Source organism: Lacerta agilis, chromosome 1, assembly GCF_009819535.1.
Source record: "Lacerta agilis isolate rLacAgi1 chromosome 1, rLacAgi1.pri, whole genome shotgun sequence".
In the NCBI taxonomy this organism is placed as follows: Eukaryota; Metazoa; Chordata; class Lepidosauria; order Squamata; family Lacertidae; genus Lacerta; species Lacerta agilis.
The window spans coordinates 77,736,819-77,764,814 of record NC_046312.1 but is presented as its reverse complement, the minus strand read 5'-3'; the positions used below and the strand labels follow the sequence as shown (position 1 = coordinate 77,764,814).

At 44.7% G+C, this 27,996-nt stretch overlaps 1 protein-coding gene across 1 annotated transcript; it reads left to right on the top strand.

Annotated features, from left to right (window-relative positions):
- The first annotated feature begins 70 nt into the window (after positions 1-70).
- Positions 71-24,429, top strand: LOC117050926 (acyl-CoA 6-desaturase-like). The gene is made up of 12 exons (XM_033156889.1): positions 71-339; positions 6,783-6,893; positions 11,072-11,269; positions 11,773-11,874; positions 14,022-14,147; positions 17,544-17,604; positions 18,768-18,844; positions 19,052-19,149; positions 20,789-20,885; positions 21,942-22,021; positions 22,674-22,799; positions 23,902-24,429. The coding sequence occupies exons 1-12, from the start codon at positions 133-135 to the stop codon at positions 23,951-23,953; spliced, it is 1,335 nt and encodes a 444-aa protein (XP_033012780.1). The 5' UTR covers positions 71-132; the 3' UTR covers positions 23,954-24,429.
- Positions 24,430-27,996: the final 3,567 nt, after the last annotated feature.

Here is a 27,996-nt window from a genome sequence, read left to right as displayed (position 1 = left end):
AGTGGGGGGGGGGCGGCGCAGGCGGCGAATTAAACCGGAGCGGAGAGGCGGAGAGCCTTTCGCCTCGCGGGATCGCCAGGAAGTGCGAAGCCGAGCCGTCGAGCGGGACGACGAAGCAGCGCGGGGCCGCTCATGGGGAAAGGCGAGGAGCAAGGCGGGGTGTGCGGCGAGCGGGAGGCGCCGAGCCCCTCGTACACCTGGGATGAGATCCAGAAGCACAACGTGCACACGGACAAGTGGCTGGTGATCGAGCGGAAAGTGTACAACATCACCCAATGGGCCAAGCGACACCCGGGGGGGCTGCGCGTGATAAGCCACTACGCTGGCGAAGATGCCACGGTAAGGGGCTCCGGCTGCCGGTGCTGCTTGCAGCCGGGCGCAAATGGCTGCTGCCGCCCGGCTCCCGCTCTGCCGCTCACCTGCTGCTGCTTTGAAGAAGGGAGGGAACCGGCGGCAGCCGCAGGGCTGGGAAATCCGCAGCGCCGAGCTCGCTGCAGCCGCAGGGCTGGGAGGAACCGCCGTTTGGCATGAAACGGGGACGGGATGCAAAAAAGAGAATGGGGCGCCTGCAAGCTGGAAGGTTGCCGGCCGCTGGGAGGCTGCAAAAGGAGCTTTGTAGCAATGCAAGAGCGGGGAGGAGAGATGCTTTCCTGCAGGGTGGCTCTTTCTGCAAGGATTTTCTTTTCTTTTCTTGAGACCCCCCCCCCCCCCCAAGGAAAGGAGCTGGTGGCGTCCTCCCCTCGCCCGGGCAGCGGCTTCTGCTTCTGCAGCTAGTGGTTGGGCTAGCCTCATTCTACCCCTCACCCCCTGGCTCCTGTTTCAGTAACGGCAGCAGAGCAGGCATAGCGGCGGCGGCGGGAAGGAGCAAAACCAGGATGCCTCTGCAAGATTAGTAGCTGCGGCTCCTGAAAGCGCAAATTGCAGGGGAGCAGCCGGGCAGCGGAGGCATAGCTCCGGGCAGGACGCACAGTGCGGGGAAGGTAGTCCCTGTGCGGCTCAAACCAAAGGCCCGTTTCGCCCAGCATCCTGCTTCCCAAAGTGGCCAGTCAGATCATGTCTCTGAGAAGCCCACAGGCTGGACATGGGCACAAAAGTTGCAGCTCTCCCCTGCTGCTATTCTCTAGCGACTGGACTCCTGAGGCCGGCTGGTCCTGGAGGGAGCCTGTCTTGCTAGCCTTTTTCTCCATGAATTTGTCTCTATCCTTTAAAACAAAAAAGCCATCGTAGTTGGGGGTCCTCCTCACATGTTGCCATAGTATTCCATAGTTTAACCATAAAAGCTTTGAAGAAGCACTTTTGTCTATCCGGGTTCTGGTTCACTGGATTACGCCAGGAGAAAATGGGTTTGGGGAAAGTGGCCAAACAGATGCCTGTGGGAAACAAGTTGTATGTGTGTGTGAGAGAGGGGGGGGGGAGAGATGAATGAAGTGGTAGAGGGAAGACATGGCAGAGAGGAGGGGAAGCTGTACTCCTCACTTCTGACTTTAGCCCTGTCTACTGCTTGCATGCGTCCCCTGATCACTTTTCCTCAAGTGAATGTGGACCTCAGCTTCAAAAAATTTGCCCTAACTGCACCCCATTAAGATAATAGTATACTGCTGCGTCTCTCTATTTGACCAGACTTCCTTTATGCCCACCTTTCTATGATTGCTTTAAAAACCAAGCACCCCACTTCCTCTATCATAGCTTAGGCTCCATATCTGCACATGGCATTCTCTGTAGCATGGGTAGGCAAACTAAGGCCCGGGGGCCGGATTCGGCCCAGTCGCCTTCTAAATCTGGCCTGTGGATGGTCTGGGAATCAGTGTGTTTTTACATGAGCAGAATGTGTCCTTTTATTTAAAATGCATCTCTGGGTTATTTGTGGGGCCTGCCTGGTGTTTTTACATGAGTAGAATGTGTGCTTTTATTTAAAATGCATCTCTGGGTTATTTGTGGGGCATAGGAATTCGTTCATTTCCCCCCCCCCAAAAAATATATAGTCCGCCCCCCCACAAGGTCTGAGGGATAGTGGACCGGCCCCCTGCTGAATAAGTTTGCAGACCCCTGCTCTATAGATTTGCTTGGCATGTGCATTCCCCCTCTCACGGCCCTTTGGGCTATCACGGCCTACTGGATGCTCAGCATCTTGTTGTATCCCAGCCCTATTTGAATGATCAGAAACTTTTTTTTTTAACTCTCATTCCATTTGGGGGTAATTCATTCTGAACTGGATATTTCCCCAGCTTCTGCTGGCCTTCCATCAGGGGCCTGCAAGCTTTTAGATACCAAGACCCATTTATGTTCAAGAGGACCCACAGTGGGAAACAGAAAACTGAACTAGCTAGGCCTTTTGTATGACGTATTTTTATCTTTTTATCATTTCAACCACCTGGATATGCCCATTAAGTGGGGGGAATGCAGGGAGATTAACATTGTGTGCCAGCAGGTGGGACGGAGAAGGTGATGGGACTCAGAAATGTGTTCCAGCTGCATTTTCTGCTCTGGAAACCTTTCCTCAGGTGAATGTGGGTTGAAGGGATGATGATGAAAAGCCTCTTTGCATGTGCTCAGAGGCACAGTTTTCTACTTTCTTCTTTCCTCCTGTTTCTGAAACTGAGGGCAGGGGGGACCTGAGAGGCACTGGGGACAAATCCTAAATGTGTTACAGCTGGTTGTGATCACTCTTGGGAAAGTGAAGCATCCTGGCAATACTCAGAGCATCATTACTGTATTGTTTTCCATCATCCCTGACTATTGATCGTACTGCTTGGGGTTGATGGGAGTCCAGAATACCTGGAGGGCTACAGGTTCCCAGCTTTATTCTCTGGCTAGGCCCCGGTATCTAAAACAAATCTTCAGAAGTGAGGATGAAATCATATATTCATGTAATGCAGCAAAGCCCACCTTCAGAGGTGGCAGGTGGGTATGCCTTTTGTTCTCCACCTTTCTACATGCATGTCAGACAGCACGTGTACCAGTAACTTCTAGGAGTGTATTTGTAAACAGTGTGTTAATTAAAAGCAGCCACAGGCTTTCACATATAGAGAAAACATGTGAATGTGTATCGAGTCATGGCTCTGTTAAGTCTCTCTTGTGCGTCTCCATTGGTTGTGTGTGTGTGTCTGTCATACGAGGTGAACAAGAAGCCAGAATGGATGTTTTTGGCCTTGGCTGCATGTTTCTGTCTGTGGTTACTTCTGTCCACTGTCCATAAAGCGCTTGCTGCATTTTGTATTCTTGGGAAGAAGTACATGCTTTAAAATCAACTTGTCATTCTTCGAAACACAGCCATCGTGTATTAAAATAAATTGGTCCAGATGTCCTGCCAATCTGCAAGTTTTATTGTTAAATCATTTACATTGTAATTTTCATTTCCTACTCATCTCTGAACTTCTCAAACTGTGAAACACACAGTGATTCTATTGTCTTTGTTGTCTAAAATCACAGTGGGGGTTTTCAAAGCAACATTTTAAAGGAAGACTGAAGAGACACAATGAGCTGAAATGTCTGGATTGTGTGATTCTGCGGAGCAATGTATTGTTGTGCTTCTTAGTCTCAAAGCAACTTAACTATATATATATATATATATATATATATATATATGAAGTCAATAAAAACCAGGAAATTTAAACAGTGTACAATACAAAATAATTGCTCATCCAATACAATAAGGTTAAATCCTATCTCATATCAGTAAAAAGTAAGCACCACAGTAGAAGCTGGTGTAACTACCAAAGGCCTAGGTAGATAAAAAATGTCTTAGCCTGGCCCATAAAAACCAAGGCACCAGGCATGTTTCCCTGGGGAGAACATTCCACACACAGGAGGAACCACCACTGAAAAGGCCTGTTCTCATGTGTCCACCTTCCACAGCTCACTTGGATAAGGCACACAGAGAAGGGTCTTTGATGAAGATTGTACGCTCTGAGCTGATTCATATTGGGAGAGGCAGCCTTTGAGGTATTGTGGTCTTGAGCCACATACGGCTTGATAGGTCAAAACCTATCAAGGAATCGGGAAGCTCATCAGTAGCCATTGCAGTCAGGCCAGAATCAGTGTAATGTGCTCAGACGTTCTGGACCAAGTCAGTAATCTGGCCACTGCATACTGCACTAGCTGTAGTTTCCAAAGAGGCTGCCCAATGTAAAATGCATTGCAGTAAACTAATCTAGAGGTTACCAGATATGACAGTTTCCCAACTTGCAGAAGCAAGTTTGATTTTCCGCATTCCATCAGTGGGGAATGGTGGCTCCCAGCTTTTGTCACTGGTCTAACTGCATTGCCTTTTCATCCCTTCTAGGATTTCATGAATGGTCTTTCTCCCAAACGTTGTACATCCACTACAAAGCTATCAGTCTCATGGACCAGCATATGTGCCAGTGTTTGTACTTACGGGGGGGGGGGGACGGACACAGAGCCAAATCTGCAGCATCATGTTCTTCTTCCAAGTGTATTGTTGAAGGTGACCATTGCTTGCTTGCCACCATAATTATGTTTGAACTTCAGGAGTGTGGTGACACTCAGGCTTGATCAACACCCTTTAGGATGTTGCAAGCTAGTTTTCCATTTTGGGTGAGGAAATGATAGACACTTATGGTACCTTTTATTCTGTATATCTATATATATATCTCTCTCAATATACAGTTTGAGCAGGTAGCAAGCAAGCTGATAGTGCACGCCCCAAAGTCACATTGAGCCCTTGAAGCTTCTGCCAGCCAATTCCAAGACCATAGGACTGTCTCCTGTTTGGCCAGGTTCAGGCTGCATAAACCCTTACTGCAAGTGTGACTTCATTCACAGTGCATTTTTGAAGCCATTTAGTGCTTCCTAAGGAGATGCCACTGTTGCTCGCCATCTGCTAGCAATGTGTTCAAGAACCTAGAAAGAGATGGGTATCTGTTCAACAAAATAGCATGGCTGTTTTGCAAATAAAATGTGGTATGCATGCAGTATATGAGTCTGACATACAGGTATAAGTCAGAAAGGCCTATGGCCCCAAAATATGATCCCAGTAGAGGGCTTGCCAGGCCCTTTATTCCAGTGCTAGCAAGGTACGGTTACTGGGTTGTAATGAAGACCATTAGTCGGTTCCCAGGAGGCTCGTATTTTCCCCAGCATTAAACAGTACTGATCCAGTGTCTTTTGTAAGGCCAATTGTCATCTTCCTAAACACTTGGCTGTTTCTTTGTTAGGCATTGTGTGACTCAGCAGCAAGCTTCCTTGCCCCCCCCCCCCATTCCCACAACCTTTCATTTTCTTTCAATTTGTTTTGGGTATCAGAGGGGGTTGAAGTATGTGGGAAGGGTTCCTTTGCTTTTTTCAGTTTTATACTCATTTCAAAAGGAGGAGGAGGAAGTCCAGTGATGATGCAGCCAGTGTTTTGGCAGGGAATGGGCCTTCCCACATAATGGTTGTCTACACTCCTCTTGTTTGGCTTTGTATTATACAGTGCAGATAGCTCTCTCACATCTGATCCTCTTGCAGTGACAGTAGGAGTTTTGTGCTGCAAGCTGAAAATTGTGCTCCAGTACCCCCAACAACGCCTGTTCACCACATGGGAAAATTTGGTACCAATTAAAGGTGAAGCCTTCATTTCATGTAGACTCTGGAAGTTAATGAGCACACCAAAATGTTCATTGTCTGGGTGCGCCCAGCCTTAGATTATGTTGCCGCAAGGTGAATTGGCAATGCACAACTTTAAGCAAGAGTGTTGTCTGCTGGGAGTTAGGAAGGAGTTTGGGATTTTTTATGGCTCTAGGGAAAGATAAGGAGTTGGAAATCTCCCTCCGTTACAAATCTTTTAGGCTTATGCACATGCATGTTCGTTTCTTGATGACTGCAGATTCAGGTAGCAGCTTGCACACACAGAGATCACATCTGGTGATAAAATATCCATGGTGCCTCACATTTATGCTTTAACAGCTATCCTTATCTGTATATTATTTCCTATCTTGTTTTCTCCTTTCCGGCTTTTTCTAATTTATTTTCTCCTTGTCCCCTGTTCCAGTGCTTTTCCCAAGTGAATTAAGCTGCTGAAGCTAATCTTACTAATTAAGGTTTCCTTTTTTTCCATAAGCAAGGACAACAAAGGACTCATTAGAGACAATGACTTGAGTCAGACCAGTCCCTAGGAATAAAGCACCACAAGATTAGGATTCCTAGTTCAGCCACCCACTCACTCTTTGGCTGTGAAAATATCATGTTGCTTTCTGTTTGCTTATCTACTAATAATTATGATGGGAGATGGAGATTTTCAGTGTTATATACTATTTTAGGGGTGTGTGTGTTGGTTTTGGGAATCTGTAATCAGAAATAATACTGTTTGATTCCTACAGTAAGGCCCCGTCTGCACAATACATATAAACCAGTATCGCCACCTTAAACAGTCATGGCTTCCCCTAATGCAGGCACCCCCAAACTCGGCCCTCCAGGTGTTTTGGGACTACAATTCCCATCATCCCTGACCACTGCTCCTGTTAGCTACGGATGATGGGAGTTGTAGTTCCAAAACATCTGGAGGGCCGAGTTTGGGGGTGCCTGCCCTAAAGTGTAGTTTGTTAAGGGTGCTGAGACTTGTTGGGAGACCCCAATTCCCCTCACAGAACTACAATTCCCAGAGTTCCCTGGGAAGAGGGATTGGTTATCAAACCACTCTGGGAATTTGCTCTGCACTGGCTCATCCATAAGGATTTTTGCACGTAGATAGAAGTTTCTGTATTCTAACGGGAAAATGATTATGAGAGACAAGAAAGAGTGGGTAACAGCTCTTTCAACAGCAATTGTGTATTTCTTCATTCTAGGATGCATTTAAGGCCTTTCACCCTGATCCTGTGTTTGTGAGAAAGTTTCTTAAGCCATTATTGATTGGAGAACTTGCCCCAGGAGAACCTAGCCAAGACAGAGGCCAGAACGTGAGTAAGAGCAATTTTTCCTGTATGTTCAGTGAATATTTGAAGGACGGTGCTGGGCTGTTTGCAGAAGGGCTTTCAAACAGCCCTCTGGTTTTCAAAGGTTCAAGGAGCAGTGCTGGGACGGAGACGTGCTTTCCAGAGCCGTCTCATCCATTGGGGCTGGTGGCGCGGCGCACCAGGGCGCAATGGCCTGGAGGGCGCCTCCGCCCTCCAGCCCCGCTGGCAGCGCCTGCCGGCAGCGCCCTCTGACTCCCGGCAAGGGAGCTGGCCGGCCACGCCACGCCCTCTGGCTGCCCAGCAGAGCACAGGAGCTCTGCGCGCCCTTCCAGCGCTTCCGGGACGGGAGGCGAGGGCAGCCGGCTCGCGCTCCCGCGCGCAGCCGGATGGCGCGGCGCAGCCGGCCAGCTCGCGCCCCGCGCGCAGCCGGCCAGCTCGCGCCCCGCGCGCAGCCGGCCGCCCGCCCGATGCAGCGCGAGCTGCCCAGCCGCGCCGTCCGGCTGCGCGCGGAGCGCGAATTGCCCGGCTGCGCGCGGGAGCGCGAGCCGGCCGCCCTCGCCTCCCATCCCGGAAGCGCTGGAAGGGCGCGCAGAGCCCCGCGCCGCTCCAGCGCCACGCCCCTCATCCCCCGCTCGCCCACCCCCCTCCCAAGGGGCGGCAAGCGTGGGAGGGAGGCGGCGGAGAGGCGGCATGGCGGGGGCGCCGGAGGGATAGCCGCGCCAGGGCGGCAGATCCCCTTGAGACGGCTCTGGTGCTTTCCATAACCACGGTTCCAGTGGAAACCACTTTCCCCTCTTGGAGCAAGGCACGTTCCCGCCACCCATGAACTGATGGACAATGAAAGCGTATCTTGCTCCAGCAAAAGAGCAAACAGGAGTTCCCCTTAAAGTGCCCATTGTTCCTTTAAGGCTCTGTCCTTACTTGCCTCACACCTAATGTCATATATGATGTCAAGTGCAGGGTGAGTGGATATGGCTTGGCCAAAACAACCTTGCGACCCAAATAGGGATGCCTAGCGGGCTAAGTTTGGCCCACAGGCCGGAGGGTCTGCACCCCTCATCTAGAGTCAGTTTTCCTTTTTGTGTTTTACTCTACATTGGTATCTCTCATGAGCTAGTTCTGTAAATATTTGAAGTGGTGCTTTGGAAGACAAACATTCATTGGAGACTGAATAATTGCATTGAGTGTTGGAAGGGGAGTATCTTGCAGACAAGCCAGCCTATCCCAGGCAAATCTGTTTAAAAGCTGAAATTATTTATCCCATGGGAGAAACTTGGTGAAGATGAATTAGTAGGGCTGCCATTTACTTTTTGAAATATGGTAACCCTAGCCTGGCTTCTGCAAAGTGCAGTTCTACCACACCAAGCTCTGGGAGTTCTTGGTATGTGGATAAGCATGAACCAGTGACAGTGGCCTGCACTTGGAGGCTGCAGGCACAAATTCGATATTTTCCTGCAAAGTAATATACCTTGAGACTACACTGATATACTGACCAGAATTTAAAATAGTCTGTGAAAAAAAACTGACCAGAATTTAAAATAGTCTGTGAAAGAAAACAGGATTGCAGTAGAAAACACAGAAAATGCCAGCACAATGATTATGCCATAACACCAGATTCAGGGTTTCTGTGTAGACATTTCTATAGGGTCATAAAATACATTATAGGATTGAGGTGTCAAAGAAAGCACAGAACATTTATTTGATTCATCTGAGGATTAAACACTACCATCCAGAGCTGTATCAAGGGTTGTAATACAGTGGATATTTGACACTGTAGGCCAATAGGAAGAACTGATACTGCAAGACTTATTGGGTTTCAGCTTGCCTCTGCTTTATTTGAACTGAGGTAGGCTACTATACCCCTGGAGTCTACTGCTACCTCCTTTTGCTGTATGTGCAAAAAAGGGTTTTAGGGAAGGTGTAATATTTAGTGAACTTCAGGTTTAGAGGTTTCCCTTTTCTCAAAGGGGCTTAGGACAATGTAAGTCCATCCTACCAACATTGACTTAATTGGCTTAATAAATGCTATATCTTAGAATCTTCCAAAAAGAACAAGAACAATGATTTAATGGGTAATTGTGACAGTAATTCCACCACCACCCAAGGTCACACAGGCTGTAAAAGAAAAGAAAAGAAATTGTAAAGAATAAAACATGAGGCGGACACAAGTTTGCAATTAACTTTCCATTTGAAAGCCATCCCTAGCTATTAGATGAGCTGTTTTGTTAGATGCCTTAATGAGGAATGGGGAGGGACACATCTCCAGAGACATGTGGCTTCAGGAGTGCTTCTGACACTGCCTTTAATGTGCAGATAATTTATTATTTATTTATTAAGCTTATTAGTCGCTAGTCACCCTAAGGTCTCCAAGCGACTTAACATTAAACAAAAATATATGCAAATGCCGTACAATGGGGGGTGGGGGGTGGGGTTTGCGATAAAGATAAATGTGGTCCTGAAGAAAGCAGGCTGCAAGAAACAAGCAGGGAGAGAGAAGGGGGGGGGGGCTATTAGAAAACAAAAAGGGAAACAACACCAGAATATGGGAAGGATGGAGGGAGATGACATATGAAGATGAGAGACAGGAAAAGGAGCCAGCTGGAAATAAACCTGTGACTTTTACACACACACACACACACACACAGAGAGAGAGAGAGAGAGAGAGAGAGAGAGAGAGAGATTAGCTGAGTTGCTATTATGTCACAAAATCAATATTCTGAAGGAAAACCTCACACAAGGCCTAGGTATAGAAGAGGATGCATACAAGGGAGGCAGGGAGGAGGAGGGGGAGTGTTGCAAAGAAACAAAGAGCCCTGAATGTAAATTAACCAAGTAACATAAAACGGCCAGAGAGTTTTCATGGGTCTGTCAGGAGCCTGTTCCCAGTGCAACTGGCCACATACCAAACCAGTCGTCCATATATATTCCAAACGGATAGGAAACCAGCCATGCGTAGATCTCTCATAATCTGAAATTTTGAGCTCTGGCCTGGAGGGCATCTTTGCAAACAGGATCCACAGATGCCTTTCCCATCGGGCCCCACGTCGCCGTGTCACTCAGGATCCCTCAAATCCCAAACGCTCCAGCTATCAATTATTCAGGCACTCCGTCCCACTTGGCTGATTGCAAAAGGAAGCCCTTTCGGCTGCCTCTCGTTCTTGGATGACTGCATTGATGACAGCCAGCCGGTGTCTAAACATTAACCTGCAGGTGCCTCAGTGAGCTGCTTTCCCTCAGGAACACCACTCTGCAGAGCTCAGGGCTTCCTATGCCAAAGGGAATGGCGGTTCAGACTACATTTCAGCAGGCGGCAGGGTTTCCTAGAAAGCTTATCAGAGACTCTTCCATGAGGAGTTCACTAATGGCAGACCAGATTCTCTGAAAGAAATCTTGACCAGTGTGCCCCCCCCCCCGTTGCTGACCTCCCCTAGCAAAGCTGCTCTCCGGTGCATTTGTAGTCGGTGCGGTGCAATCATAGCTGTCAACTTTTCCCTTTTCTTACGAGGAATCCTATTCGGAATAAGGGAATTTCCCTTTTTTTAAAAAAGGGAAAAGTTGACAGCTATGGGTGCAATGACAAACCCTGAGAGTCTTGGGTGCTGCTCGCTGCAAACAGAGGCGGTGCTGTTCCAAAATCTATTGCCGCAGAAAGGGGTATTATGGAGAACAAATTGGGGCTGCAGGCAGGGGCAGTTGGAAAACGGTTGAGTTTTATGCTGCAGTATTGCCACAATTTTGCAGAACTGAGTTTGCATAACTGTCTACAGACTCGTGTCCCCCCCCCCCCGTCTGCTTCACCCCAGTTTCCTTAGGAAACTTCAGCATTGTACCCTTACCAAGGTTATAATGGCCCTTTCTTGTGTAGTTTTTGGATTATTATTGGGGGTTTTTTAAAGGAGGGGGGAAATAGACAAAATAAATTGTGTGTGTGGAAATGGAAGGCACTTCCTTCACTCATGGATGGGCTTTTCTGGATGTTTGTGTGTGGGAGGGTCTGTTTCATGTTCCTTCTCATCGAGAGAGATTCATTTGTACAGAGAGGGAGAGCCATCTTGCTGTTGCCAAAAATGCTGGCATATAATTTTCTTTTACACAATTTGCAATCCAGCGAAATTTGGTGTGCATAAGTCCCTTTGGTATCTAGAGGACCTCTTTTAATATCCTTTATTTCTACTTGGCAGTCTCAGTTGGTGGAAGATTTCCGTGCCCTGAGGAAGACAGCAGAAGACATGAACTTATTCCAAGCGGATCCTGTGTTTTTTTCTCTTTACTTGGGTCATATCCTTGTGATGGAGGCTCTGGCTTGGCTTATGGTTTCGTACTGTGGTACTAACTGGATTACGACCTTCCTCCTCGCCATCATCCTTGCAGTTTCCCAGGTGAAACTTTGTTCTATGGATATTGAATGGGCAGTCACCTGCCTCCTAGTTCATCCATGCCTTGAAAGTTGCATGCTTCGAAAAGGCACTGAAGATAGCATGAAACAACTTGTAACTTAATACTTGCCAATCGTTACTGGAAGGGTGGGCCATCTTTAATGCTGTGTTGTGTTTCATTCCCTGTTACAATATTATAATACAACTGAATCAAAATACCCTCAAAAAATAAACCTACAATTTGTATTGTAATGAAACACAATATGTAAGAAATAAAATAAGCAATAAAAGAACAATTTTTTAAAAAAATCATACAATTGCTAGAACAGGCAGGGAAATCATCAAGTGGTCCACAATTTTCAAGTGGTCCAAGGTGGTGGGGCGAAGTTGGGGAACCATTGATGTAAAGGAAACTGAAGAGAAAGCACTTACAGTTAGGTTTTGATATAAAGCTTCTCTTTGGGGTGCATTTCCTCTCTCTCATGGTCATTCTCTTTCCTCCCAAGGCCCAGGCTGGATGGCTACAACATGACTTTGGACACCTCTCTGTGTTTAAGAAGTCTACATGGAACCACTTAGTTCATAAGTTTGTGATTGGTCACTTGAAGGTAAGGTCATTTCCCATTAAGGAAATAGCTGCAGTAAGAAATGATGGGGTTAAGGTTGCCATCTCTCTCCTGGTAGCTCTGTGTCTTTAAAAACTGCACAACTGACAAAGATCCCAAGGATCATGCATTCCCCATCACTGGGAAGTGCTGTGCCTGTTGGATTTCTGCCTGTCATGCAGCTTTTAAGGGAGCAGGACAAAAAGGGCACAATCTTAGCTGAAGGCCAGCTTACTTCACTCTTCCATGTGATTAAAAAAACAGTAAATTCTAGCTCTTGTGCTTTAGCAAGGAATAAGCTGAAATGGATCTATTCTAGATGAACAGGTTGTTGTGCCCACAGAGGGGGTATAGCTTGTGAACTGACATAAATGTGTCTCAAGCAATATATTTTTAAAAATTCCCTTCAAAATCTGAACCATTGGCCACAGTCAAACGACTATATTATTCGCTTTAAGTTTGTTAAGGAATCCTGACAGAGAATTGTAATATAACTAAAGGAACAAGACAAGGCTGCACTTTGTCACCTTTGTTATTTATAATAGTTTTGGAAGTATTGGTGCAAAGAATAAGATGTGATCAAGATATTAAAGGTATAAGAGTGGGGCAGAGACAATATAAATTAAAAGCATTTGCAGATGACATGGTGATATCTGTAGAATATCCAATACAGTCAATCCCAAAAGTATTACAAGAGATTTTAAAAAAAATTGGCGAGGTAGCAGGTTTTAAGATTAATAAAGATAAAACCAAACAAACTTTTTACAAATAAACTGTAAGCAGATAAGAACACTGGCAGGATTATTGTAATAACCTGCAGTTTTATAAGAGTATACATATAAAGTAGATGAATAAATGAGCAAATTAAGTTAATTTGGATATGCAAAAAATATTAAAAATAAATCTAAGGAACTGCAGAAAGAGGGTGAAGGAAGTCAACTTTTGAAATACTAAAATGATTGTAAAATCATTTAAATGTATAAAATTGAAAATAATAATAGAATCAGTGTGTAGACATTGCAGGATCAAAGTAAACAATGAGTTTGTGCAGAAACATGCCTCATCTGTTTTACCCCAAAGTGAGGGATTTTATAAATTCAGAACTCAGAAGCTGGAAGATCTGAGTTCAAGAGATTTCACAATAAATACAATGAGTTTAGAGGTTCAAGAGCTCAGGATGAGGAAATCAGTTCTTGCAAGAATCCATTAATAGGCTGAAGAGCTATGGCAGAAGATAAGGATAGAGCCAATAATACTTTCCACCTTTTTAACCAACAGAGGGCCTGTGCCTGACAGGCAGAAATTCAACAGATCTAGCCAGCCAATCACAGCTAAGAACCACCAACTTGAAATACTCCAGAAGAATTAGCAGTATGTCACCTAGGGCTGCCAACTCCCCCCCACCCCCAAGCTCCTGTGCCTTTAGCAGCAACCTGACACACAGATAGAAAGCAGATTAAGCTTTTCCTGGTGTGGAGATAAAGTGTCAGGAAAAGCTTTGTTGCTGCAGTTACCAGGCGACTGTTAAAGACACAGGAGCAGCAAGACTAGCATCACCTAGAATGGACATTCGTGGCCATTCTTTTAAGTGCCTCCATTCAGATTCTCAATCAAGATCACTAACCATGGAGCAGTAAGGAATGCTGGCTGGAGCAATTTATCCTTGCCACATAAAATCCAGATAAGGCTTTTGGGACTGGCTAGCTAATTTCTCAATAATGCCCACATTGTTTGCTCCAAGCTGTAGGCTTCCTTGCTTTTCTCTGGGGGACCTCCAGGGTCTATGAATAGGGTGTTGTACTTGCTTTCCATAAACATGGCCTGGGGCTGGAATTGAAAGCTTCTTTGTGAGCAAAAGCTTTCTGTCTGTCCTGAGTTTTGGGAAATGACCTGGAGCAGCACCAACAGCCAGCTTGCCTACCATGCCAGTGGTGAGCAGCAAGCTGGCCTTCTGGTCCGGCACTTGAAATTGGTACTCAAACCTCAAGAGGAAAAAGGAGCCAAGATTTCGAGGGAGCCAAACTGACTATTGTACCTAACTCCCAGCCCCTTTCATTATTATAATATTGCATGGCGTCTTTTTGTGTACACGAATGCATTGAAAAAGCAAGAGTTCCCCATGTACCGTGCAAATCTATTTTTTCCTGCAGGGTGCCTCAGCAAACTGGTGGAATCACCGTCACTTCCAGCACCATGCGAAGCCAAACATCTTCAAGAAGGACCCAGACGTGAACATGGTGCACCTCTTTGTCCTGGGAGACACACAGCCTGTCGAGGTAAGAAGAGGGGGTGTGAAATCAAGTTGCATTTACACTGAAGCTCTTTGTTTCCAAGAGTTGGGAACCCGTTTAGCATGTTTGTGGGGGGACGGGAACCCAGCACAGTTATGTGGCACCTCAATGACTAACAAACAAGAGGGACAAAACTCTTTCGCAGGCCAGTTTATCTGGACTTTGTGGTCAAGTTATGTAGGGAAAAACTGTCATCCACATTCTAATCCGTGGCTTAATACTGACCCTACTAGTTTTAGGACTCTGAATTTCATACCAGTTCATACCAATGCTATGGGTTGTATCAAACAAAGCTGTCTCATTAGTGCAAAGACTTCCACCTATGCAATGGGACTTCTTCTCCCTTTCCTCTCCCTGCAAGCCTCTTGCCCATCCCCATCTGTTCTGGAGGATTGGGGGCATGCAAGGAGAGAGAAGAGGGAGGAAGTCCTGTTGCATAGCGGAACCCCTTGTGCTAATAATGGGATGACTTCATTAGGCACAACCTTGGGTTTGGATGACAGAGCCAATGACTCAGAGACTATCCGCAAACAACGATAACAACAACAACGTGGTTTAATTATTATATTAGTTATAGGCTTCTTTTCAGGGCTAGCCTGCCCAAGGCAGATCACAACACATTAAAACATAAATTATTAAAACCATAAAATCATAATCTACAGCACAGCACATCTGAAAACATGTTTGGCACAGCATCACCAGAATAAAACTGACCTACCTTCATCCAAAAGCTGACCGGAAGGAAATGTCTTTAGAGTTTTCCTAAAAACCAGTCACATCTCACTTTGAAGGCAGTTTCATTCATGTATGGAACTGTCCTTGCTACTATCATACTTCCATGTGATAGCAAAGCTGGCTACTCTACGTGGCTGGTTTGCAGAAGACTCACCTAGAATGAAGCTGCACCTTTAGTAGTAGTAGTAGATTTATTTATTTATACCCCACCCATCTGGTTGGGTTTCCCCAGCCACTCTGGGTGGCTTCCAACAGAATACAGTGGTACCTCTGGTTAAGTACTTAATTCGTTCCGGAGGTCCGTTCTTAACCTGAAACTGTTCTTAACCTGAAGCACCACTTTAGCTAATGGGGCCTCCCGCTGCCGCTGCGCCACCAAGAGCACGATTTCTGTTCTTATCCCGAAGCAAAGTTCTTATCCTGAAGCGTTATTTCTGGGTTAGCGGAGTCTGTAACCTGAAGCGTATGTAATCTGAAGCGTATGTAACCAGAGGTAGCACTGTATTAATAATAATAATAATAATAATAATAATAATAATAATAAAGCGATAAAACATCAAACATTAAAAACTTCTCTAAACAAGGAAAGCTCACTGCCTGCTTTGAGGACTGGATCTTGCCAATATTGTCTACACTGACTGGCAGTAGCTGTTCAGGATTTCAGATGGGGGACATTCCCAGCCCTGCCTGGAGATGCTGGGGATTGAAACAGGGACCTCCTGCATTCAAGTCCAGATGCTCTCCCACTCTTAGGTGTGCACTTATCCTCAGCTTAGGATGTGACTTGCAAGAGCACACCTGCACCGTTAATATGAGAACCACCTCTAAGAAAACAGGAAACAGACCTCCTATAGGTGGGAAAGAAAAGGGGGGAGTAAGATGTTATTCTTTGATACTTTTTTTTTTGATAATGTTGGGGCGCTGCAGCTGTATGTTGTCTTTGTGATGGGTTGTTTTCTTGGAACACAAGTTTGCTCTGGTTCAAAAGTGCAAAGAATGATCTTCAGCCAGAAGAAATAAACGCAGTTTTCAGCAGAGCTCTGCAGAATGGTTGCCACGGCAACCCTGAATCGGCAACGCTCTGCGTGCTGTTGCATCACATACTAAGAAGATGCTTGCCATTAAATCCAAAGCCTCAGCTGGGAGGAGTGCACGGGATATTTTCAAAGTAAACAGAGATGGGGCAAACTGGGCATGGTTGTGTACAGGTTGTACATTGTGTCGTAGAGGAATGCTGTTTGATCATGGTGTCTAGAGCACTGCGTGCCCTCGAGGAACACCACTTGATTGGGCCTGATTCATTATGTTCAAACAAAATTAACAATGGAGCTATGCCAACCTTCGACACACTGGGCCATTTTGAAGATGATAATTGTAGCCTTATCAACAGGTGACTGAATTTGTTTGTTTTCTTTCTTAGTGTCATGCCTATCAGATTGTGAGCCTGCAGGCACAGACTGTACAACGTGCAACATTTAAAAAATAATATCATTATTTATAAATGGTGGTTATGATCATAATAACAACAGCAATAAAAACTGAAAAATGGTTTAGCAGAACACAGAAAGTTGTGAAAAGGAAGAGGTTGGTTTTCCATTTTTCCATGGACATAAGTGTCAGCATATCATCCGGTTGGCACTTGTCTAAAGTCCATCTCAGCAGAAAATTGGCATTTATCTGATGTTTGCGAAGGCGAAGCAATCGGTTTGAGCCAGCAGACTCAGGAAATATGTGTGCTGTTTTCCAACTACGAACCTTTAAAAGAAAGTGGTGTCATTTCAGTTTTTCAAAAAAAATGAGAAAAGAGCCACCATACTGTGAACTGTGGAGAATGGTAAAGGAATTCTTCCACCTCCACTATGCATAGAGCCTAGATCCCATCTTGCTAAAACCATGGTTTTGGAAGCCCAGAATGATGGTTGGGGACACATTCCCCTCCCTCGGTCCCCCTTCCATTTCCCCCTCCCATACGCTGGGCGGGGTATAAATAATAAAATTATGACAACAACGACGATGACTTGTTGCCTGATGGCAATTCTTACCATAGCTGACAAGAAAAAGTGGATATTTAAAAACCTGACTGTAAGTACCGTATTTACTTGAATCTAATGTGCACCTTTTTTGGCCAAATTACATTGCAAAAATTAAGGTGCACATTTACATTTGCCAGCATATACTTTTTTTGTTATTTCAAGGTTTTGAAAATTGAGGTGCACATTAGAATCGATGGCTCATGTAAATGCAGTGTTAGGGGGTTCTTGGGGGGGCGTAATTATAGAAGAAATGAAACGTAATAACAAGTGGGCTTAAATGAGTGAATAAAATCCTCTATCGTCAGAAAAAAAGCTTACAATATTAATCTGATACCAATACAATTTCAAACAATAAAAATCAATATAACAACAATACAAGAAGCACAATGGCAGTTTAAATAGCAGTCCACTAAAACAAAGGCAATTATAATCAGACTTGCTCCTAGGCAAACATACCTAGGATTGTAACCTTAACAGGCTTTCTGAAACAGGAAGGCTTCGAAGTCTACCTGAAAGACCTAAAAGGAAAGGGAGCTTGGCAAATCTCCCTGGAAAGTGAGTTCCACAATTGTGGAGCTACCACTGAGAAGCCCCTTTTTTCCTTTTTCCTCAGTATGGAAAGAAGAAGCTGAAATACTTCCCATATAACCATCAGCACGAATACTTTTTTTTTGGTGAGTATCTCCATTTCCTTTCACTTTCGTACATGTAGGTGCAGGCAGGAGCCTGCATGTAATTCCTTTGTGATTAAACAGTTATTCTTTATTTCCTAACAAGCCCCTCCCTCTGTAGGTATTAAGATCCCTCCTGCTACATTTCTGATGTGCAGCAATAGGGTAGATCTCCTTTCATTCACTTCTGAGTGTTCATTGTATTCCATATTTAGAAACTCATAGAATCCAGTCAGAACCATACCACATATTTCTCTCTTGACTCTATCCTTTCTGCCATTGTTTCATTTTTATCCCACCCCTCCAACAAGAAACTCAAAGCAGTATACATGGTCCTTCTCCCCACATACTCCATTTTATCCTCACAACAATCCTGCAATGTAGGTTAGGCTGAGATGTTGTGACTGATTACATCCAGTGATCTTCATTGCTGAGTAGGGATTTGAACTTAGGTCTTGGGAGACCTAGTCCAACTTGCTAACTACTATACCACACTAGCTATTGTGGCATAAATGATGCAACTCCACACAACTCTATGAAAGAAAACATGGAGCGCCATCATTTTTTTCCCCAAGTTGTCCTTGCAATGTGAAGAATAAATGTTATTGGTCTATAAACTCTAGTTAAACTAGGAACAAAATAGGTTATTGTAGATCGAGTAAGAGCTGCTTTATTAAAGGCAAGCATCAAGAGAACCCTCCTGGGACCACAGTATTTCAAAGTGTCATTTTTAAGTATTTCCACATGTCGAAAATTCTCTGCACCCAGAGACCTAGCTATTCTAAAACTGAGGTGCTAGTTCCTACATACGGGGAATCATCTGTCCTAGTGGAGAATTCAAACTTGGCATTACCCACCTGCACTTTGAAGTGGTTCAGAATGCTAGTAAAAATGGGCAGTTGCTGTTTTCTAAATACCTGAACCGGTTGTAAGTAGAAGCACTGGGCATTTCTGGAATGGTGCAGATGTATCCTAGTCTCTCGTAACATCTTGAGATGTTGGATAGAACACAAACTGAAACAGAATCTCTTGCCATGTCTTCCCAGAGTGATAGCACTTCCCTCCAGACCCTAATTTTCATGTTAAGGTCATTGTCCAGCTGCAGGGTGCCATTTTATGTTTCGTGCCTGCCTGCCTCCTCTAATGCCTTCTGGTTTTCCTTTCAGTTTTTCCACCTCTCCTCATTCCAGTTTACTTCCAAATGCAAATCTTCATGACCATGTTCAGACACAAATTCTGGGCGGTAAGTGAAAGATCCTGCATATCCTGCATTGCCTTCATTAAAACCCATTCATTCCACTGGAGTTGAATGGCCTGGGCCACTCCAAGGAGATCTTCCTGGGGGAAATGAAGAGGCATCTCTCTGCATATTCTGTGGAAGTGAGCACTGGTGGAAGGAGGGAGGCAGCATTATCCCTTGCAACACGTAACCTCTTCCTTTTCTCCTTAGGACCTGGCCTGGGCCTTCAGTTACTACCTACGCTATTTCACCATATATATCCCCTTCTATGGAGTTCTGGGATCCTTGTGTCTCCTCACCTTTGTCAGGTAGAGTTTCCCTCTTGCTGAACCTCCCCTTTCCAACAGTGGAACTAAGGAGTGTCTTCAGAGTAGCCTAATCACACTGTTTCTTCCTCTTTCAGTCATCTGTCTTTGGTCTGCTATGCTGTATTATCTTTGCTGAGTTGTTGTATCTCAGGCTTTGCTGCATCCCATCTCTTCCCAACTTATTCCTCCCCTTTAGCTCTCTTTTTCTGAGGGCATGTTTCCCTTGTGCTTGTTTACTGCACACCAAATGCTGTGCCGTGAATTCAGCCCGAGATCAGAGGAGCAGGAGTGCAGTTTTCAAAAGTGCTTCATTAGTTTTATTTATTCAAGGGTTCTCAAACATTCAACACATTCACACATGTTCTGCAGGGATTTAGTTATCAGAGATGGTTGCAAAGCATGTTTGGATCTGTTCTTTGAAGTAGGCGGCTTTGGGATTTCATGGCAAGCCTGAGGATTCCAAGGTCTTTTCGTTGTCACCCTCATCATGGTGTTTCTTGTTCTTAAGAATGCAAGTTCTTTTGCATGGATTTTCATGCCCCCACTGGGGTACCTCTAGGCAAATGAGTGCAACTTTCCTGAAATGTGACATTCCTCTTCCAAGGAATGTTGCATTGCCATCCCATACTCCGGTATTTTAAATCCTGTTTATTTCAGATAGCCATCAGCAGCTGTTCCTCTGATAATCTTTGCAAACAGCTCACTTTCATTAAAAAAACAAACCATTTCTCTTCATTTATGCATTTCTGAATTGACCCTATGACAAATAGTAATATTATTAAGGTAACAGTATGCAGAGTATATTTTAAAAAAATCTTCAGACTCATTGGATAAATGAGTCTGTCCTATGAATCTGGTGAACTCCCTCCATTTAGCAGCCCTGTGCTTGAGGGGAATCTGGCAGTGTATCTGTGTTAGGCTGTTCCGATAAGCTCCCATAATCAAGTGAAAAAATAATCATGTACGAACCAGTCCTTTCTGCTACTATAATTGTCACTGACGAAATCCCTTGGAGAAGATACAAAAAAAATGTCAAGCAGTCCAGTGGAAAATTCCAGTTTCACCTCCTTCCCAAGTACTGTTGCCAGGAGTAAATATGAGAAACACAGTCTGTTATGAAGCTGGGGTGTCTATTGTTTGGGGGTTTTCATAGCCAGGTCACTTCTTCTTTGAGCTGCTAAAAATACAGGCTACCTGGCTACAGCAGGAGCAGGGAATTGATGGCCAATAGATGTAGTTGGACTTCAGCTCCCACTAGCCACAGCCAGCATGGGGAATGGCTAGGGATGATGGGAACTGTAGTCCAACAACATTCTTTTATCCCAAATGAACAGCTGCCTTGTCTCTGCTCAGGACAGAAAGTGAATATGCAAATTATTAAGTAAGTAAATGGAAAGTGTCTCACAATATAGAAAGGCAGAGCAAAATGCCAATTACCTTTTCCACTGGAAAACCTAGCAACCACTAAGATGTTTGTCTGTACAGAATGGAGGAGGCTCTCCTTTGATTATTCAGGCAAGAATTCCATTTTCCCTCCACTAACGGAGCACAGTTTTGTCCAAGGATTAATCTATCCAGATAGACGAGGCTGAATTGCAAGGTTTTTGTCTCCCCCCTCCCCCCTTGTCCTTTTTTTAAGGTTCATGGAAAGTCACTGGTTTGTATGGGTCACACAGATGAATCACATCCCAATGGAAATCGACAATGACAAGCACAGAGATTGGCTCAGTGCTCAGGTAAACTGGGTTGCTAAAGTCTGAACTATTGAAATCCTACACAGCCTTAATGAGACAGCAAGCGCCGCTGAACTTGGTGGGATTTCTGTTCAAACACGCATGGGGATTGCCCTGTGGGGGTTCTAAAATCATGCTGGGGGGAAACTTAAGCCATTGTGTCCATGTCATGGGATTCCTCTAAAAATAAAGCTAACTGAGGAAGTTTGGTGCTGTGCAGGCAGATCAGTGGGAATGGCAGGTGGTCTCTGCCAATGCACCCATATAGCACCCAGCATCTTCCCTCCTCTCCCTCTCAATAAGGAGCACTGACTGCTGCTGGTAGGCCATGTGCAGAGCAGCAGCAACCCCCGCCTCCAATTGCCCCTGACCTCTGCCATAACTAACCCATAAAATTACATTTTTGGTGGTAGATAGCCCGTTCCCCATTGATATATGGGGTGAATGTCATATTTCTGACAACTGCACAACAGACTTCTGTGAAGTTCTTTGCTGCCATCTATACAAGGTATATTTGAAGTGGCTCCAGACCACATGTTATAACTATTTCCAGCCTTAGATTTCTTGGTTCAGGCTTCCAAAACTGATGGGCCTATTTAAGCATTACAGTGGCCATGGGAAGAACATTTGCTTAAATTAGATGGCCCTCGTTTAAACAAGAGGGCCACATGGAAGCCCTTGCACAATTACTATTATTTCTTAATTTATTAAACCTCTTCGTGCCAAAATGGGCTTCTTAGCAATTTTGAAAATATAGAAACCAGTGACACGAACATTGAAATATAAACATTCATAATTAAAAGAGGGAATAAAACTATCCCCTTAAAACAACACAGCAATTAAAACTGGAGACTGGTAGAGAGATCAAGGGAATTCCTGTGTAAACAGGTGCAATCTGAGACTTTCTTGGATTGTGGCTTTAGAATAGAAGATGGCAGAGTGTGGCATTAGAACCATAGGCAGTGACAGAAGAGCAGAGCTTGTTATGAAATCCACTTGATCTGCTTCCAAGTCTGGGCTTCATTAAGATTCACTGTTTTGTCTCCTTGAATTTTGCAGTTGGCAGCTACCTGCAACATTGAACAATCCTTTTTCAACGACTGGTTCAGTGGACACCTGAACTTTCAAATAGAGCACCAGTAAGTATGCAATGTTTTGGCCTGAAGGAACTTTGCTAGAAAGAATAGACCCTGTAAGATGCAATAGAAACTCACTGGGGGAACTGGAAACCCATAAAAAGGAAGGGCAAAAAGCAGGGTAATTATTACCTTGTTGTTATTTTTGAAATAATTATTTCTATCCCACACTTGCACAGTAAGTGGCTACAGTGCCTAACAGCAAAAGAACATAAAATTACAATATGGTTTAAATAAAACCCCGGTGCTTAGATACAACACACACACACACACACACACACACACACACAACCAGCCATGCACTCACGCAGCAGAGTAGCTTGGGAGAGTCTTGAGGTGATGTACAGGGATGTTCCCCTCCAAGCTACTAGATGAGGAGACTACTTTTGAATGCCTTCCCATGTTTAAAAAAATATTACAAGTAAAACCCAGCATCAGGGACTAGGGTTCTAACCCAGCCTCCTCCATACAGTGCTAGTTTTCTACCAGCAGAGACCACCCACCTGTAGTCTGAAGTGGGTACAACCCATTCCTCTACTTCTACAGTTTGCTGCTTATTCCTGTAAGCAAACATGCAAGGCAGGGCAGTGCATTTCCCCAAGGACAGAGTCTATGGAGGCCTTCCTCAAGCTTTCTCCTTTCTGTTTTACCATAGCCTGTTCCCCACGATGCCGCGCCACAACTACCACAAGATTGCACCGTTGGTGAGGTCCCTCTGTGCCAAGTACAATGTCCCTTATGAAGAAAAACCTATCATGAAAGCATTCTCAGACATTGTTGGGTAAGAGAACAGGCGGGGATTTTCAGTGTGTTCACCTAGCTCAGGCATAGGCAAACTCGGCCCTCCAGATGTTTTGGGACTACAACTCCCATCATCCCTAGCTAACAGGACCAGTGGTCAAGGATGATGAGAGTTGTAGTCCCTAAACATCTGGAGGGCTGAGTTTGCCTATGCCTGACCTAGCACATGTAGAAAAGCTGGCAAGACATTGCAAGGCCTGTAGCCCATATCCTTGGCAGAACTTTCAACCAACTCGACTGCTGTGCAGACATTTGCCCCAGACATGTATAGAGCTGGGAATTCTCTGCAAGTGAGCTTGGCCTGTGGACATTACCTTGCCTGGTCCTTTTAGTTGCCATTGCTCAAGCCAGCCAGCTTTGCTAGGTTGTTGTGAAAGAGAAAAATAAGGAAATACTTCCCTTACTTTCATGGAGGCAGGGCAAGATGCAACTGACAAATACAGTGTTTATGAAACAAGTGATATCCTGGAACCCAGTAATGGAAGGAGAAAAGGAGGCAGTACTGGAATGCCAGGCACCTTAACAGGCATTTTAATGCTCCTGTGCAATCCATTGGAAGAACTGTCCAGGAAGACAATGTGCCTTTATCATTAAATATCTAGTGGAATTCACAATTTTAAGTATAGGTTGTTATCAGCATGCCCTATAAATCCAGATTTGGGAAGAGGAGTGTAGCCCTATTCATGTTTTTACTTGCATGTAGGGCACCCATATATAGCAGCAGGAGTAGGACTGCCATTAACACTGCATCTACCCTTGAACTTTGCATGTTGATTGTGGAGGTCTGAAAGCGAGACTTCATACAAGCAGCTGCTCCTGCAGTGGGGCTGCATGTGAACAGGATGCTCACACAATTGTGTGTCCTGCTTTGTGTGAAGAGTTTGCTTTCCAGTCCTCTGAAAAGGTTGGGGGTGGTGCAGTGAAAGGGACGCATCATCTGAGACCGGACTGAGAAGCATGGCCCCACCCCGTTGCAACACGCCAGTATCCTACGCACAAGTAAATGCACGAGCATGGCTCTAGAGTCCATGCCAACACTGGAATGCCATGCCATGCCTCCTCCTCTTCTTCTTCCTCTACAGGTCCCTAAAGAAATCTGGAGCACTCTGGTTGGATGCCTACCTCCATAAATGAAGCTGGATTTCAATAAAGGGGAAGGTGTTAGGCAAAGGGGGGGGGCTGGGGATGTTCACATATGTATTCTTATTGTCCAATTTCAGTGTGTATCTGTGTGTACACAGCTTGAAGGGAATTTCCTGTATTTTAAAATTGATGCTGGGGTGGGTTCAGGGGACCTATTTAAAATCAGAGAGGGTTTCAGACAGGTCAGTTAATGTCCATAGAATCTGAATGGAAAACGCTGATCTGAACACGTGATGGATGAGAATTGTCCCAGTAGGTTTGGGGGTGGGTATTTTGAGAAGGGAGGGTAAGTGAAGAAGCAAGTAGGCAGAGATACTCTCCTGTTCCTCTTCCTGAGACTTACTACTTACTATTATTACTGTCCCAGACTCTCAGGTACTTGATTCATCTACACCGATTTTATTTTTCAAAGCAGTCAAGCTTCTGCAGATGTTTGAATCGCAAAACAATCATGGCTGGCTCTTTTTAATAGATTTGGGTCCCATTTCCCCTTAATGATGCTGAAACAAGAGGAGTGAAGGCAAGATAAGTTAATCATCATGATAATATTTGTTATTTGTGAAGTGCCTCTGAATGCAAAACTCTCATAAAATACAGGCCTTGCACCATAGGCTTACATAGAATCTTAGCATTGGAAGGGACATTTGAGATCTTCTCATCTGACTCTTGTCAGGCTCCAGCTGAGACAATAAATGCCAGAAGCATGTTTTTTAAAAACAACAACAACCCAGTAACAAAATATTGTCACCAATCTAATGGAGAATTATATCTGCGCTCGGCTTTTTCAAAAGGAGAACTGAAAGGCCCAGGTCCAAGCAGCTAGGCCAGGTCTGTCTCCTTTGCTCAGAGCTGGTCCTTTCCATGTACGCAGGCCTCTCTCCCTCCCCCCAGTTGCCACACCGTTTGAACAAAATTCCATATACCGTACTTGTTTTGCCTTGACCTTTCTGCAGGCCACTTCCTATTCTCTGCAATGGGGCTGCATATAAACTGGTGTAGTTCCCATTCACCCTGGGTCAGCTAGCCTGATCCAACTAGGGACCACATGTGCAGGGAAGCAGGCTTTCCAATTTGTGCTCCTCACCGGATCGGGGGTGGTGCACTTAAATGGCTGCTGCATGCATGATTCACCAGTCAGGTCTGCACATATGCAGTTCCAGGGCAAATGCAGACCGGGCTTTAGGATGAGAAGCAGGCGCCATCGGTTTAGTCTTCCCCCACTTTTTCCAGCCTGGGCAGCTGACTAGCTTTATTCAGAGCTGTGCGTGTGTGGTGCTTTAATTGGGCCACTGCGTTCTGGGCCCACAGGAGCATTCTGCCTCTAGTCTCAGATTTTACAAGGGTCTGTCATGAAACAAGGTACTCTTTACAGCAGGCAGTGACTTGCTTGAAAGGTCAAGATTTGTTTCTGGATCCATTAACAGTGACAAGATCCCAGGTAACTCGTGTACAGTGTTGCTATATAGTTCAACCACCTTAGGTGATTTTCCTTCTTTTTCGCAGCCTTGTCTAGCTCACGATCTCAGTTAAACTAGCTCAGATATTTAGGAAGCATGCCTCTTGCCATCCATGCAAAAGCCTGTTGGTCATATGTGGAAATACCCAGGTCACTCTTGGGGCAGCAATTAAGTGTGTTGGGACAACGGAGGAGGCCTAGGTTCACTCAGCAATTAAGTTTGTAGGGCGACTTTAGGCCACTCATTTTCTCTCACCCTAATTTGCATCACAGGAATGTGAGGAAGAAAATGGAATAAGCCCACATATACTACCCTGAGCTGTTTGGAGGAATGGCAGGATATAAATCAAATAAATACACCCATGAGAACATGCTTCCAGGGGTTTCTCGGACTGCCCTCATGGGGTAAGCAGTTTATTCTGTGAGCCAGATCAATGGGCCAGAACCATGAGATACGTGAATGAAGCATGTATCTTCAAAGATGGTTTCTGGGACCTTTCCCACAGTTCATGGATCTTATACTTTCTGCCAACAATTCTAGCACTGTAAATAAAGTACACTGTTCATCCACTTTTTCTACTACTGACCAAATTTAAATGCCAGCGGGCCATTAGTAGAAAGACACTTTGCTGCCCACACCCAGTGAAATTTTGGGTTAGTCCTTACTAACTAAAAGTTAATGAGATTGCAGTTATTTCCACTTCTAATGCCTATTCAGTGCCTCTTAACTATTTGGCAGGTAATATAAATCTTACTTGCTACTGGGTATGTGTAGCTAACATACTTTATTCAATAGCATTTCTACTGAGGATCTGGAAACCCCTGGTTCCAGAACTAAAAGGAACATTCCATATTTTATAACCTTGATACATAATATAGGAAGTAAACACCACAGTGTTAATAGCACAACTACATATTGCCTTAATCTACCTGGACATAATCAAGCCAAACTTGAGTATTAAACAAAAAACACAACTGAGCAGTTTAAGCATGTAATTAAGTATTGAATCATTACATAAGTGCTTAAGTTTGGCTGATTCATGCCCTCTGCCTCTTTCTGATTCCATGAATGCAGTGCTTTTTTTTAATTAAAAAAATGATGTGCCAGTATTTATATATTGATAAAAGTGCCGTGGGTGCCAGCACAAAATGGCTGCCATGGGCAGCAAAAAAAAAAGGAGGAGGAGGAAGAGAGAGGTGCTGGTGCTCCAAATCAGTAAGTACTGTCACAAAAAAGCCCTGCATGAATGTATTTCAATTTCTCTGCTCCAGCAGGAATAACCACCCAAAAATGTACTATAGCATCTCCTATGCGGTCTTCCAAGAGGACACCTCACTTGGTCTGAAGTCTTTTGATTTTCTTGTGGTTCTGTTTGCCCAACCTTTGGTTCCAGAACAAATTCTACCATACTTGTAGCAGCTTTCTGCCTTGTTTCGCTCCACCCCAGCACCTTCTAATCTTGTATTGCATCTTGCTCAGATGATTTCTCTTTGCTTAGCCACAGAAATCTGGGGATTCAGCCTTTTCAACTCAATAGCCGCCTTCTCTTCAGCTGAGGGCAAGTGTGGGGAACGTTTTGCCCTCCAGGTGTTACTCAGCTACAATGTCCATCAGCCTCAGCAAGCACAGCCAATGGGTAGGGATGATGGGTCAACATCTGGAGGGCAAAAGGTTCCTCACACCTGGCTTAGGGGGAAATGCAGGCTGCAATCCTATACACACACATATCTGGGACAGCCTGAATTAATTCAGAGGGGACGTCTGAGTAGACACAATAGGATTGTGCAGTTAGTGGATTATTAAACATTTAAGCAGGAGAACCTGTACTGCCAATGATTGTGGGAAATGGCAGTTGCATCTTCTGATAGTGATAGGTAGGTGTTATTTAGAATAAAGAACAATGTTGCTGGGACAATCCACACAAGTAGGGGTCTGCAACTTACACAGAGCAATTCCTTTAGTGAAAATGTAGCAAGTGCTAAAGAATATAGGTACAGGAAGGAGCCTAAAATAGACATTTTTTCTCTCTTGACTAAAACGAGCCCCAATGGCTGTCTTTATTCAGACCATTCTTAGAATCATAGAATTATAGTTGGAAGGGACCACGAGGGCCATCTAGTTCAACCCCCTGCAATGCAGGAATCTTTCGCCCAAGTTTCTTGCTCTATTGACTGAGCTTGTTCATGAAAAAAGCACAGAATTGCGTGATTGAAATAAACATTAGCATTTGCCTTTGGGAGATACTTTGTGTGTTGTGTTTCATTGCTTTTGCTGAAAGACAATGTTCCACTGCTCCCCAGACATTAAAGCACTGATTCTTAACTAATGTGCATGTGTGTTAATAGGTAAGTTGTGACAGTTGTAAATACTAGCAGTCCTGTGTTCACATTCTTTGTCAGGTTCTCTTATCAAACTAGTCCTGAGTCAATTACTTTCTGAAAGCTGTGTTCCTTCTTGTCTTAGAGGGGTCTTACAAAACATTAGCACAAAGTATATTTGTCCATACTTGCAAAACATGCGTGAAAACTACGTTTACTTGGGACAAGTGCTTAAATGCTCTCTTTTTTCCAATGAAAT

Bases quoted from the DNA above. Each gene is read 5' to 3' on its own strand.
- LOC117050926 (XM_033156889.1), top strand. From the start codon at position 133: ATGGGGAAAGGCGAGGAGCAAGGCGGGGTGTGCGGCGAGCGGGAGGCG. The intron at 18,845-19,051 runs GTAAGTGAAAGA...TTTTCTCCTTAG, and splicing joins TCAGACACAAATTCTGGGCG to GACCTGGCCTGGGCCTTCAG. The intron at 20,886-21,941 runs GTAAACTGGGTT...TGAATTTTGCAG, and splicing joins GAGATTGGCTCAGTGCTCAG to TTGGCAGCTACCTGCAACAT.